Source organism: Perca flavescens, chromosome 21 (assembly GCF_004354835.1).
Source record: "Perca flavescens isolate YP-PL-M2 chromosome 21, PFLA_1.0, whole genome shotgun sequence".
Lineage (NCBI taxonomy): Eukaryota > Metazoa > Chordata > Actinopteri > Perciformes > Percidae > Perca > Perca flavescens.
The window spans coordinates 3,545,936-3,560,809 of record NC_041351.1 but is presented as its reverse complement, the minus strand read 5'-3'; the positions used below and the strand labels follow the sequence as shown (position 1 = coordinate 3,560,809).

General features: G+C 41.0%; 1 protein-coding gene across 5 annotated transcripts in view; it reads right to left on the bottom strand.

Annotated features, from left to right (window-relative positions):
* Positions 1-14,874, bottom strand: part of plekha1b (pleckstrin homology domain containing, family A (phosphoinositide binding specific) member 1b) — a 28,496-nt gene that overhangs the window by 12,564 nt on the left and 1,058 nt on the right. For all 5 annotated transcript variants that reach the window (XR_003691361.1, XM_028568409.1, XM_028568410.1 and 2 more), the window contains exons 2-8: positions 9,935-10,120; positions 8,231-8,287; positions 7,308-7,353; positions 5,265-5,362; positions 4,130-4,255; positions 2,559-2,696; positions 311-379 (exon numbers count right to left, since the gene is read on the bottom strand). Coding sequence is in view for 4 of the 5 variants with exons in the window: in XM_028568409.1 (XP_028424210.1) it covers positions 311-379; positions 2,559-2,696; positions 4,130-4,255; positions 5,265-5,362; positions 7,308-7,353; positions 8,231-8,287; positions 9,935-10,075 (675 nt within the window). In the remaining variant the exon portion in view is untranslated. The remainder of the gene's footprint in view (positions 1-310; positions 380-2,558; positions 2,697-4,129; positions 4,256-5,264; positions 5,363-7,307; positions 7,354-8,230; positions 8,288-9,934; positions 10,121-14,874) is intronic.

Genomic DNA, 14,874 nt, shown 5'->3' with positions numbered 1-14,874 from the left:
GGTTAGGACTCGCTAATCTGGCAACACGTGGATGGACTGAGGAGGTATGCCGCTGCGTGTAGAGACACAGCGCTGACTTATGGCAACACACACCTCTGCTTCTTTCTGCTCTTTCAATTGTTACTTTGAATTCACTTCATTGTTGCAGTGAACATTCGTACATGATACTACTACATTCTAGGAAGTGCTGTGTGCGTTTGTTCGTGATTAGGTGTAATGTAAGCCAACAGGTTACAGCCAGTTATTGCTGCTGTTTTTAAAGAGAAAGTTCACTCAAATAACAAAAAATAAATAATTAAATATTGCTCACCAGGTCAGATTTGTAGTAGCTGACAGCGTTTTCATCCAGCATGAAGTACCTCCTCTTCCAATTCTTCATCTGAGGAGGAGGAGCAGAGCTATCAGCATCAGTGTATTTGTTAGTTTAGCCCATCTGGTTACAGCAAAATTAGGTTTCATTTTGTAAAACAAAAATAAAAAAAATAATGACAAAAACAACCAAAGTAAGCCAGAAAAATGTTTTAAGGTCCAGTTTTTAGTGTTTAGTTGTTCATTATCAAAATCTGTGTTGCCTGTTCACAAACTTGTCCTTTTTCATGAATATTTACCACCACCATCAATTCCAAGTATTCCTATTGGCTTGAAATTTTACATTTTACATTTGCATGAACTGGGGTAGACGCTCCATATTCATGCTCCATCTTGAACTATGTTAGCCGGTGAGGGACATACAGGACATACTGCTCCGCCTTTCACGTTTTCGCTGTCACATGATAAACTCACAGCTGCTGCTAATGCTGCTAATGGGTATCGGAGCTTCCCGGCCCCGGTGGCAAGTTTGAAGAAGGAAACATGGAGGATCACCATCCATCCATCTTCGTCCGCTTATCCGGTGTCGGGTCGCGGGGGGAGCAGCTCCAGCAGGAAGAAGGAAACATGGAGGATCACACGTATTCAAAATCCAAATTTCAGGAACAGGAGTCTTCTTCTTCACCCAGAAAAAAGATGTTAAAAAGAGCAAGAGACCGTCGTCATCAGAAAAAAGCGTGAAGGCTACCGTAGCTGTAATACCTACTTTTAACTGTGTGGCGCGAGAGAGTTGATTGCGATATATGATCTCAATGCTAGATGGGAGAAATTCTCACACATCGGACCATTAAAGTCATCCTGGTCGTGTGCACCAGAGGCTGCAATGTATATTACACCCGACAAAAACAGTGTGGTAGTGAGGGTGGCGCTAGAGGAAAGGACATGGGCTCATTAACATCTAAAAGGGTTCATCCTCTGAGGGGCAGGAATGCTTTCGGTCAGTTTTCAGGAAAATGGTTTACAAAATGTTCTTACTTCTTGCGCACAAGTTGAAAGTTTAGCCTAATGGACGGGTCAAGTCGTCACAATTGACATTAGGAATCCTCCTCTGGAGAGCATTAATATCCACATTTAAGTTAAGTAAAAGCATGATCCCACTTTCTCTTAAACCTTTAGAACATGGAACTTGGTTTTCACATCTGAGGGGTCTAGGTGCAAAAATGTAAAGCAGAGTCAGACCATGTAGGGGTTTAAGAGTAATTAATAAACTCTTAATTTCTGAAACAAATAGTGATGCAGAACGAATAGGTTCAAAAGGTCATTTATTCCTGCTGCCATTGGCATAGTGAATGAATTTCTTAAAATGTAACTCTTGTAATTCACTCTGTTGTGAAGTAACATGTGAAGTAAATGAGTAAACTACTGTGACATGGTTATTTAAAATAAGTTCAAAAATAAATGTCGACCTATTTATGAAACAACAAACCAACCCTGAAGCCCGTTGCAATTGGTTTTATCTCAACTGTATCTCAAATGTATTAAAGGTGATGAAAATTGCATGAAGCGATTGCCGCTGGACATTGAACTGTCAGATGTGATTTCAGCACAAACTTTAAGACCAGTAGCTTGAGCTAATTGACTCAACTAACAAAAGCTGCCATTTTGCATGTGACATTTGACCGTAAGAAATGACAAACCTAATTCCAAACACACATAACAGGCTATGTTCCTAAAATTCAACCAATAAAACCTGAAGTGATCAGGAGCATGTGAAAAGGTGTGCTTGCTGTCTACGTAGCCTACTGCTGGCTGTAAACCCAATTGCCCTTCGAAGATAGTAAAGATACCTTGAATGTAACCAAACTTGTTTTGCTGGAACATGTGTACGTTGAAAATAATTCCGTCAGAACTGGAGATACAGTAAATGTTCTATGTGTCTAGTGTTAGTGCGGCGCTTTGCTGCCGTAGACGGGCAACTGCTGCAGAATTAAGGCAAGTAAATCACAAATTGCAGTCCTCTGGGTAAGAGGCAATGAAGGTGTAAATAACATTGGGGGAATCATTGGTTTAACTGTGAACAAGACCCTTAATGTGCTGACTGAATTGGAGGTATTAAAATGCAACTCGAAAGGTTTTAAGTTATATGTCAACTAGAACTAGAACTTCTGTCTTATCAGCGGGCACTGTGTGTGTGTGTGTGTGTGTGTGTGTGTGTGTGTGTGTGTGTGTGTGTGTGTGTGTGTCCTCACCAGAGCCCCCTGTTTGACACAGTATCCGGCCTTGATGATGGCCTGGTCCTGGGCTCCTCTGGACAGGTAGTAGGGCAGATGATTCTGACCTCGCTTCAAGCCTCCACGCTCCGCCTCGTTATGCCCCTCCCCCTGCTCCTAAAACACGCATACACACACAATGTATAAGGGACTTTGTCTCATACTATTCAAAACATTTAAAAGGTCCCATGGCATGAAAATTTCACTTTATGAGGTTTTCGAACATTAATATGAGTTCCCCCAGCGGCTAGAAATGGTGATAGGTGTAAACCGAGCCCTGGGTATCCTGCTCTGCCTTTGAGAAAATGAAAGCTCAGATGGACCAATCAGGAATCTTCTCCTTATGAGGTCATAAGGAGCAAGGTTACCTCCCCTTTCTCTGCTTTGCCCGCCCAGAGAATTTGGCCCACCCATGAGAGAGAGACATCATGGCTTTCAAACGAGCAAAGTGGCAGTTGGTCAAGGGGACCACTAAGGTCTATCTAAAAGAGATTTCAGATACAGTATTAGGGGACCACTAAGGTCTATATAAAAGAGACTACAGATACAGTATTAGGGGACCACTAAGGTCTATATAAAAGAGACTACAGATACAGTATTAGAGGACCACTAAGGCCTATATAAAAGAGACTTCAGATACAGTATTAGAGGACCACTAAGGTCTATATAAAAGAGACTTCAGATACAGTATTAGGGGACCACTAAGGCCTATATAAAAGAGACTTCAGATACAGTATTAGGGGACCACTAAGGTCTATATAAAAGAGACTTCAGATACAGTATTAGGGGACCACTAAGGTCTATATAAAAGAGACTTCAGATACAGTATTAGGGGACCACTAAGGTCTATATAAAAGAGACTTCAGATACGGGACCACTAAGCATCCAAAGAGCACCATGTCATGGGACCTTTAATATATCGAACTAGTTAGCAAATAGTTGCTTATTACACACAAATATGGAGAAAGATTAGCATATGAACTTGTGTATCCTCAGATTACTTCATTTGTGTCTATTGCAGGCCTGCAAATAACGATTATTTTCATTGTCAATTCATCTGTCAATTATTTTCCTGATTAATTGATTAGTTGTTTGGTCTGTGAAATGTCAATGAAATTAAATTATGAAATTAAAATTGTGAAAAATGTAGACGATGATGTCCTCAAACGTCTTGTTTTGTCCACAACTCAAAGATATTCAGTTCACGGTCAAAGAGGAGAGAAGGAACTAGAACATGGTCACATTTAACAAGCTGCAAGGAAAATACTTTTTTAAAACTGATTATGAAAATAGTTGCACTCCTGTAAATAATCTCTGTAAAACTCTTAAAGTGCCGCATAACATGTCTGTCTCTTTAGGTCTGACTCTCAGTCTCCGTTTCTCGGCCATAGAATTCAAACTGGTCGTCACTCGTCTGTGTTGATGCGTGTTGGGTCACGTGTTCGTGGCTGCATACCAGCACTGACAGGACCGGACCTGCTGAGCTTCTGCCGCTAACATCTGCTAACACAATGCATATGACAGCGTGTGTGTGTGTGTGTGTGTGTTACCTGTGTAGCGGTGATGATAGGGACTCCTCCTATGATTTCAGTCTTGTAGGAGACCTGTTTCATGGCCCCAAGTACTTCCTGGGGAGTCTCTGTGTGGCCGGCGTGGCCCTCGCCTGGCTTTGGCACCTAAAGACACACAAAAAAAAATGGTTTGTTGGTTTTTATTCATGGAACTTGTTGAGAATAAGAAACATATCACTTATCCATTCCTACACACTTCATTTCATTTAGCCGAGGCTTTTATCCAAAGCAACTTCCAATTAATATTTACACACCCACTAATCTCGCATTGCCACACCTTTCTATTCTTTCTATACTATCTGTTTATATAAGGGTGTTTATGGTGTAAATATGTTTGTTTTATTATTATTATTATTATTATTATTATAATACCTAATTCTATTTTTTCTATTTCTTATACTTTATGTATATTTTTTCTCCTATGTCTACTTAATGTGTATTTGTGTTATTCTGATGTGTGTAAATTTTAGATTTTCCCCAGTGTGGGATTAATGAAGTCTATCCTATCCTTCCTCCACAGAGCAGCGTAGGAAGGTCCGGGCAGCCTACACAGCATTCCTGGATGGGAGAAAAACGTGCTCTGGTTTATTGGCATTTCATTAAACCAATCACCAATCCGGACGGAGCCACGGTGCCTCTGCTAAATAGTCTCGGGAAGGAACTTGTTTGGGTGGAACACATGTATGTTGAAAATAATCGTTAAGTCGCAGCCCTAAACAATATATTTTGTGGGAACGGAGGAACACAAATGACCCCCGTGTTTCTCTATTCATGAACACTGACGTTATCGTTAAAATGTGATTTTTAGTATGAAATAATTCCTAACTTTAAGGAGCACAGGCGACGCAGACAAATACAACTGCAGGTTAATTTGAGAAACTTGGCTTTCCTGTTCTCTCTTCCCCTCACTCTGTTACGCCTGAACTGAACTGTGTCTCTGTGGCCTGATGGGTAATTTTCCATCTGCTGTAGCCTGAGGCAGAAGACAGACGGCCTACAAAAACAGGAGAAACCGGGTCACCTATTGATCCATCAGTGCGTGCGTGTGCGTGTGCGTGTGTGTGTGTGTGTGTGTGTGTGTGTGTGTGTGTGTGTGTGTGTGTGTGTGGCTCACAGTGATCTTGGTGGCGTTGTTGAGAACGCTGATCCATTCCACCAGATCCTGCTGGTCATTGGCCTGCAGATAAAACTTCCTCATTCCTGCATTTATAACTACAGAGAGAGAAAGACAGAGAGAGAAACGTAAAATGTGTAGGTTGGAACCTTCTTCTTACATTAGAGAAGAAAACACACAAGAGGAAGAAGAAAAATAGCACCAGCTTCATGCAAAACTTGATCTAAAATTATCCGTTTGTTTCTGGTTTCTCAGAGGGAGAGGATATGTGTGTGTGTACAGTATATGTTAACATCCCACACACACACACACACACACACACACACACACACACACACACACACACACACATCAGGTCAAAGTCATTGTACAGTTTCCTCCTATTGAGTGACAAAAAGCTACTGTCGGCCCCCCCAGAGGAACAACAAGCAGCAAAGGACAAAAGAGAGGAAATAAACCTAACAGGAGAGGGAAGAAGGAGGGAGAGAAATGGATAAGAAGGGCAGAAGCGAGGAAGGAAGGAAAACAAGAAAGGACTGGGAATGAATGAAGTAGAAACGGGAGAGGAGAGGAGGGATAGCTGGATGAAGGGAGGGAGTAGAAGAAGGTAAACATTTTTGCAGCAATAAAAATTGAAGTGAGATGAACAAACAGAAATGTATATTTTTAGATAAAACAGATGTTGACAAAGTCTCCTTTGGAAACATCATTTGAAGTTAGAAAAAAGGTCCTAAATTAAAATATGATGCAGAAAATGTTTAAAATCGCAATAATATAGTATTGTGCCATACAGTTATAATAGTGCTGAACTCAAATAGTAAATCTTAGCTCAACAGAGCAAAGTTGAATAAATACCCCAGCACTTTTGCTTAAGCTGCTTGACTCTGATTGGCTTACAACTAGCCAATGAGAGCTTAGCTATCAGAATCCTTTACCCAGCCCAACTGGGCGAGCTCATGAATAGTAATGAGCTCAGGCAACATGATGTCAGACTGACCAGCTTTTGTAATTGGCCTGATTTCTCTGCTTATTTCTGTTCAGTGGCTAGAGAAAAAAAAAAGAAAAAAGAAACCAAATCATGTTGAAACAGGAAAGGGACAAAAACACACTGGAAGCTCTCTATTGTCTCACATATGATTGTACATTGTGAACTTAAAGGGGACATATTATGCTTTTCTGTCATATCTACAATGTTATAATGTTGGGTTTTCATGTGGCCAAAACTCCAAATAATGAAGTAAACCTATTGTAGAAAACCCCCTGTGAGCTAAAACGTTCAGATTTCCAACTGTTCTGAACGCGCCGGTTTTAACAGTTTTTTCTACTCTTGGCTAAGTGTTACGCAACTCTAAGCCGGCCTTCTACGATTGGTCATCTGCTTCAGGTAGGCAGGACTGGAGGGTTTGTTTTTTAAGCTACTGCGGAGCTAACTGTTGCATGTCACTACATGCTAAGGGCAGTAAAATATGTCATCTTGGCTGACAGTGTCATTAAATTCTCCCCCATTCTTGGTCACATTACTCCTTAAACATTTTCTGTTTATGTAATACTTTGTTTAAAAGCCTTTATATGCAATTCTTGACTATAGAAAGTGCTGCTATATTCTATTAGTGTCCACTGCTAACTATAGTAGCTACATGGCTAACGGCAGTAAACAATGTCATTTCCAGGAAGCACGCTGGCCAATCAGAGCAGAGGAGGAGGGGCTTAAAGAGACAGGCGCTCCTACAGATGGTGAATACAGGTGCAGCAGCCATGGGAAGTATGAGAAAAATAAAAGTGTTTTTTAAACATTAAAGCATGTAAACATGTTATAGTACATACACAAAATGCAAGTATAATCCTGAAAATGCTATATAATAGTTGCCCTTTAAGATTTACCTTCATTGGAGCTAAGGGGCCAAATCCATGAAAAGAACTGACCGAAAGTATACAAAGAGGGAGGTAAAGAGGGAGGGAGCAGAGCGGGGGAATATAAAGAGGGAGAGAAATGGAGGGAGGAAGGGAAGAAAGACGGGGAGAAGAAAATGAAGATGAACTTACCAAAGCAGAACTCGGCCTTTGGTCTGAGTTTGGTGGCATCACTGACCTGAAAGAGAGAGAGTAAAGCGTTTAGAGGGACACATTCACTCAAATTTTCTTATGCTGTTTTTCTGGAAATTTGGTTCAAATTTGGGAAAATGTGCAAAGAAAGACAAAGCCAGAAACCAGAGGAGACTGCTGCATCCACAGGTTTACTACTTTAAAGCTTTAGTGTAACTTTTAAATATTAATGAACGTCCGTTACATTCAAGCCATTACCAAATGAGTTGCTACAAAGCTAATTAAAGGTCCCATGACATGGTGCTCTATGGATGCTTTTATATAGGCCTTAGTGGTCCCCTAATACTGTATCTGAAGTCTCTTTTATATAGACCTTAGTGGTCCCCTAATACTGTATCTGAAGTCTCTTTTATATAGACCTTAGTGGTCCCCTAATACTGTATCTGAAGTCTCTTTCCCGAAATTCAGCCTTGGTGCAGAATTACAGCCACTAGAGCCAGTCCCACAATTAGTTTTCCTTGGTTACAAGTTACTACGTGGAGGAGGGGGGAGGGGCCGTGGGCAATCACAGAAGGCTTGTATCATGTGGACGCGCCAAAAGTTTTGTTTTAATTACTTAGAATTCCTCAGGTGGGAAACTACACACTATAGCTTTAAAGTATTAGTATTAGTTTGGTCTAAATTACACGGTGTCAGATCGGTGCATACATTCCAGTACTTGCAGATACTGATACCAGCATTATAGACTGGTATCGGTATCGGAGAATCTCTACTTATTAGCCATAAGTACAACTGGAGCTGTTGGGATTAGTTTTAGACAAAGATGTGGACACATTGAAAATGTGCATGCGTTTTTGAGAGAGAGAGAAAAGAGAGAGAGAGAGAGAGAGAGAGAGAGAGAGAGAGAGAGAGAGAGAACTTACCTTGGAGATGTAGGTGAGTTTAAGAGATCCCACCTTCTCCGCACCTTTAGGCAGATTCTGAACAAAAACACACATAATATATATTTAAGCAGAAGTAAAGGTAGTTTTATTGGAAAACCGGGATTGGGGTTGTTACTTATTCCCTCAAAGGCTTGTAAACACTAGGGTTGGGTGATACGGTGGATAAACAATATATATATATATATATCTCTATATACGTAGATCAGAATATGCAAAACCACGGAGTAAATGTTCCATACAATCAACAGTGTTCCCCTGCTATGCATCACAACAGACAAAGGTCTTTCTTTAAACATATGAAACAAGAACTGCAGTAACTTGTTCCGTTAGTTTACAGCTGGAATGTGCTCATTCATTCGGAAAGTTATGTTCATAACAATTTGTTCACATGCCCATGTGAGTGCTTAAAGCGAAATGCAGCGTCATAGTTTTGGTTTAAAGAAAACGGTGGGAACTGAAAATAACCCTGCATCCTGAAGCTACTGAAGCGCCAGCGTCTGAGGAATTCCCCGGCTGTGGGAAGTAAAAATACTACTACTACTAACCTTTTTCAATTTCTGTTCTGGTTCCTGTTTGATATTTCAAACCACTCACATGCGTTTAATAAGGGCTTCTCTAACTCGTTATTGAGAAGTGAAAAAGCTTTTACAGCTTCAACTACAATCTCAGTTCAGTGTAATTCTGTGCTATAAATCCACGACTTTCTGTTTAGATCTGTTTAACCCCCCCAATTGTTCAAACATATTGTTTACACCTCACCTTCCTATGGTAACACTTCTTCTGCCTTACTAACTGCATTTTTATTTCTTCTTTTTTACTGTAAAGTGAATTGAGACTTGTGTTACTCTGCACTTTAAATACAATTGGCTTTAATTTGTTTACAGCGATGAGGAGAGACAGAAGTTCAGTTCATCAAAAATCTACTTGCAGAGACGTGCTTAATAGTTAGAGGATATCACAGAGAGCATTTAGCTCAGTGTTGCTGAAGCAAGTTCCTGCAGGCAGATTTTCACTGAGAGCTGATGGTATGATGGTATGCATGGATGTACAATAAAACTGCATGGGGCACACACAAACACACACACACACACACACACACACACACACACACACACACACACACACACACACACACACACACACACACACACACACACAGAGAGAGAGACACACAAACAGACAGACACACACAGACACACAAACACAGACAGACACACACACATAGGGAGACACACACACACAGACAAACACAGAGACAAACACACAGACACACACACACACACACACACACACAGAGACACAGAGACACACACACACAGATACAGAGACACACACACACACTATGAGGAAAATATTTGATATGCGATAATGTTGAAAATCGCGATAACAACATTACTTGCGATAAATTACCAAATATTGAAGTGTTCTGCGTTTCTACTGCTTTCAGTTAATCTTTTGGACATAGATTTAAGAATAAAAAAGGTACCACTAAAAAAGTGCAGTTTTCTCTTGATATTTTCTTTCAACTCACAAAAACAATCTCTGGGTATCTATCGCGATATGTTGCAACCTTACACAATATGTATATTGGGCCACTTGATATTGCGATGATGATAAAATAAGATAAAAATAAAAAACAATATATTGTGCAGCCCTAAGCTGCATGTAGCATTCAAGACTCACCTGTGGGTTGTCCATGTACCACAGCAGGCTGCCCTGCTGAGTGTCCAGGATGAAGTATCGGCGCAGGAACCTGCCGCTGCTCTCATTCTCCTCGATGTCCAGGAAGCCGCAGATGCGATTCTGTCGGTCCACATAAGGCATCGCAACCCTGACCAGCTCAGCCCGCCCTGGGGCATCACAGGAACGCTGGAAGGAGGGCGGACAGGTCGACAGTGAGCTGACACACTCGTTCAGAACAACTGGTCCCACGAATCAACCTCCCAAACAGGTCAGAAGAGACGACATTGCATTGCATATACCCAAGACAAATTTCCCCTTGGGGACGAAAAGAAGTGTATTCTATTCTACAGTTTTGGGATAACATGGTATCGTGGGGCCTCTGGTGATTGCCACCCATAGTTGGGAAGTAGTAAGTAGTAGTAGTAAGGTCTGGGTAGTCTCGCATTGCCCGACCTTCCTCCACAGCGCTGCGGAGGAAGGTCTGGCTAGTACACACAGCATTCCGGGATGGGAGAAAAACCTGCTCTGGTTTATTGCCATTTCTTTAAACCAACGGAACAACGGAGCCTCTGCAAAATAGCCTTGGGAAGTGACATGTTTTGGTGGAACAGGTGGACATTCAAAAGTTTTAGTCGTGCAACAGAAAACTCTGATTGGACAGATAGTCTAGCTAGCTGTCTGGATTTACCCTGCAGAGATCTGAGGAGCAGTTAACCATAGTCCTCACAAATCCACCGGAGGTTAGAACGCCAACACAAAGGAAGAGGAAAGGGGACGGACATCCGGCTGAAATGAGGGACATCCGGCAGGATTTCCAGGAGTGGAACGTTGTTGATATAAACTTACTTTTCTAACCTGGACATAAAAACCAACTCTCAAGGTCTAAGACTCAAACTGGCTCTCACAAAGACAGATGTACAACAAGTACACACACAAGAGAAAAACACTTGATTTCCAAGTGACAACAAACAGGCAAACTGACACACACACGTTTGTTGCACTATCTTTGTGGGGACCCGTCATTGACATAATGCATTCCCTAGCCCCTTACCCTAACCTTAACCATCACAACTAAATGCCTAACCTTAACCCTTAGCCTAACCTTAACCATCACAACTAAATGCCTAACCTTAACCCTTAGCCTAACCTTAACCATCACAACTAAATGCCTAACCTTAACCCTTACCCTCACCCTAACTATAACCTAATTCTATCCCTAATCCTAAAACCAAGTCTTAACCCTCAAACAGCCCTTTAAACTTGTGGGATCCAGCATTTTGGGCCCACAAAGCTGTCTGGACCCCACAAGTATACTGGACTCCTGGGTTATGGGACCCCACAAATATAGTTACACACACACACACACACACACACACACACACACGTTTTCTTATTCCCGTGCTGTGGTTTCCTCACCTTGCTCGGAGCAGGTTTACTGAGATCAGTGGTTAAGTCCAGACTTTCAGTGGGCGTCGTCAAACCGCTGACAGCAAACCTTAGCTCTTATTTTGGTACCAACCAAAATGTGTCTGTAGCACATAGTGTTGAACACTTTTAAGTAGGGCTGCAACTTATATTCAATGTTGACTGATCTGTCGATTATTTTCTCCATTAATGGTTGTCTGGTCTATGAAATGAGAAATTTATTTATGAAAAATGTGGATTCATCAATTATCAAAAAAGTTGGTGATTCATTTAATAGTTGACAACTAATCGATTCGTCTTTGCAGCTCTACTTTTAAGGAACTGAAAGCTGGCAATTGAACATTTGGTCAGATTTGTAATCTTCTACTTATTAATCAGATATTAAATAATTGATTAATTAATTTGGGCTACATCTGCTATTTGTAAACCCATTCCTATGTTTGTGGGTGAAGTTCTTTGTAAGTACTATTTAGTTTTAAACCAGCGTATTACTCCGTCACTATAACTCCGTGTTCAGACGGAAAGTGAATATTGTTTTACTTCAGACCATATTCCATATTAGTTCCTAAGGGTTACTCACACCAGCGCATCACACCAGTAAGTCTAAGTGTAGTAGCTGGCAGAATGGGTCATTCTGGGGACATGATAAAAAAAAAAAATAAAAGATAACAATGGAGAAAAGGGAGATCTGGATCGGTTTTTCAAACGCCATTGTTGTGACTTCTGCCATCTGTTTTCCTCGTTGGCTTGGCTCTCATTGGCTGTTTACTCCCACACCCTTCAGGACACTACACAAACATGGAGACCTGCTGATTGGGATCAACCGAGCTCTAAGATTACTACATATTTTACCAATGTTGTAAGTATTGTAAAAAACAAAATGTGTTTAACTTTTTGGGCCTCTTGAGTCTCTGCTAGTTTAAGACCGACCCAGTTGTCAGTTTACTATCCAGCGCCCGTGTCGTATAAAAAGTAAATGCACCTGCACCCATCTGTGCGCCCATGCGAGGTGTGTTCAGGTGCATTCTGGGCGTGCTGGTCTTACAGGGAGGTGTGTTCAGGTGCATTCTGGGCGTATTGTACAGCGGGAAGTCATTGCGCCATTGACCAACAAAAACCTGGTCTAAAGTCAAAAACGCAGCATTTCATTGTTATTTTAACAGAGCATTAGTAAAATCCTCCATCATAACAGCAATGCTCCAAGGTTCAAACGTGCCTGGCTTTTAAAGGGAATGGGAGATGATCTCTGATTGGTTTATTGCATGTTACGCCCAAAACACACCTCTGATTAATGAAGACACCAAGTACAACCCTTTTGAACAATACGCCCGGAGCACGGACCCTTTTTCTACCATTAAACTAGCAAAAGTGGATTTGGACACGCCCTAAAACACACCTGTGCCAGGTGCTTCACACCGTGCGCTTAGATCGTTAAAACAGGGCCCTTTAACTGTCTTCTGTAGCTTTTATCTCCACACACAGTGTGGTCTGAGTGTTTCTTTACACTGCCAGAAAAACCAGGTGGAGACAACTATATCCAGTGTTCTCCCTGGGTTTGTTAAAGACTTAGATGCGCATATTTGGCGGAGGGGTTTAGGGGTCCTCCCTCAGAAATTGTGATGCGTTTCAATAGAAATAAATCATGAATTTCACATCCAATGTCTCAAACGCTGGAAAAGCCAGAGCAGATAGTAAATGAATAACACTCAAAATGCATAAAGACAAAACTTGTCCATCGGTAGATTGGAATATTTCGGAGTATCTGAGTGTCATTAAGTTAGTTTTGATGCTCACATTGATTTTACATTCATTCGGCTTAGGTGGTGTCAAAAAAGGCTTTGGTGCTTCACCTATAGGCCTTATAATGGTAGGGAAAACCCTGATATCCTTTTAAAAAAAAAATGCTTTTACTTACAAACTTACAAATCTGTCTTAAAGGTCCCATGGCATGAGCATTTTACTTTATGAGGTTTTTTAACATTAATATGCTTTCCCCCAGCCTGCCTATGGTCCCCCAGTGGCTAGAAATGGTGATAGGTGTAAACCGAGCCCTGGGTATCCTGCTCTGCCTTTGAGAAAATGAAAGCTCAGATGGGCCAATCAGGAATCTTCTCCTTATGAGGTCATAAGGAGCAAGGTTACCTCCCCTTTCTCTGCTTTGCCCACCCAGAGAATTTGGCCCCCCCATGAGAGAGAGACATCATGGCTGATACAGTATTAGAGGACCACTAAGGTCTATATAAAAGAGACTTCAGATACAGTATTAGGGGACCAGTAAGGTCTATAAGAGACTTCAGATACAGTATTAGGGGACCACTAAGGTCTATATAAAAGAGACTTCAGATACAGTATTAGGGGACCACTAAGGTCTATATAAAAGAGACTTCAGATACAGTATTAGGGGACCACTAAGGTCTATATAAAAGAGACTTTAGATACAGTATTAGGGGACCACTAAGGTCTATATAAAAGAGACTTTAGATACAGTATTAGGGGACCACTAAGGTCTATAAGAGACTTCAGATACAGTATTAGGGGACCAATAAGGTCTATAAGAGACTTCAGATACAGTATTAGGGGACCACTAAGGTCTATATAAAAAAGACTTCAGATACAGTATTAGGGGACCACTAAGGTCTATAAGAGACTTCAGATACAGTATTAGGGGACCACTAAGGTCTATAAGAGACTTCAGATACAGTATTAGGGGACCACTAAGGTCTATATAAAAGAGACTTCAGATACAGTATTAGGGGACCACTAAGGTCTATATAAAAGAGACTTCAGATACAGTATTAGGGGACCACTAAGGTCTATAAGAGACTTCAGATACAGTATTAGGGGACCACTAAGGTCTATATAAAAGAGACTTTAGATACAGTATTAGGGGACCACTAAGGTCTATATAAAAGACTTCAGATACAGTATTAGGGGACCACTAAGGTCTATATAAAAAGAGACTTCAGATACAGTATTAGGGGACCAATAAGGTCTATAAGAGACTTCAGATACAGTATTAGGGGACCACTAAGGTCTATAAGAGACTTCAGATACAGTATTAGGGGACCACTAAGGTCTATAAGAGACTTCAGATACAGTATTAGGGGACCACTAAGGTCTATATAAAAGAGACTTCAGATACAGTATTAGGGGACCACTAAGGTCTATAAGAGACTTCAGATACAGTATTAGGGGACCACTAAGGTCTATATAAAAGAGACTTTAGATACAGTATTAGGGGACCACTAAGGTCTATATAAAAGACTTCAGATACAGTATTAGGGGACCACTAAGGTCTATATAAAAAGAGACTTCAGATACAGAATTAGGGGACCAATAAGGTCTATAAGAGACTTCAGATACAGTATTAGGGGACCACTAAGGTCTATAAGAGACTTCAGATACAGTATTAGGGGACCAATAAGGTCTATAAGAGACTTCAGATACAGTATTAGGGGACCACTAAGGTCTATATAAAAGAGACTTCAGATACAGTATTAGGGGACCACTAAGGT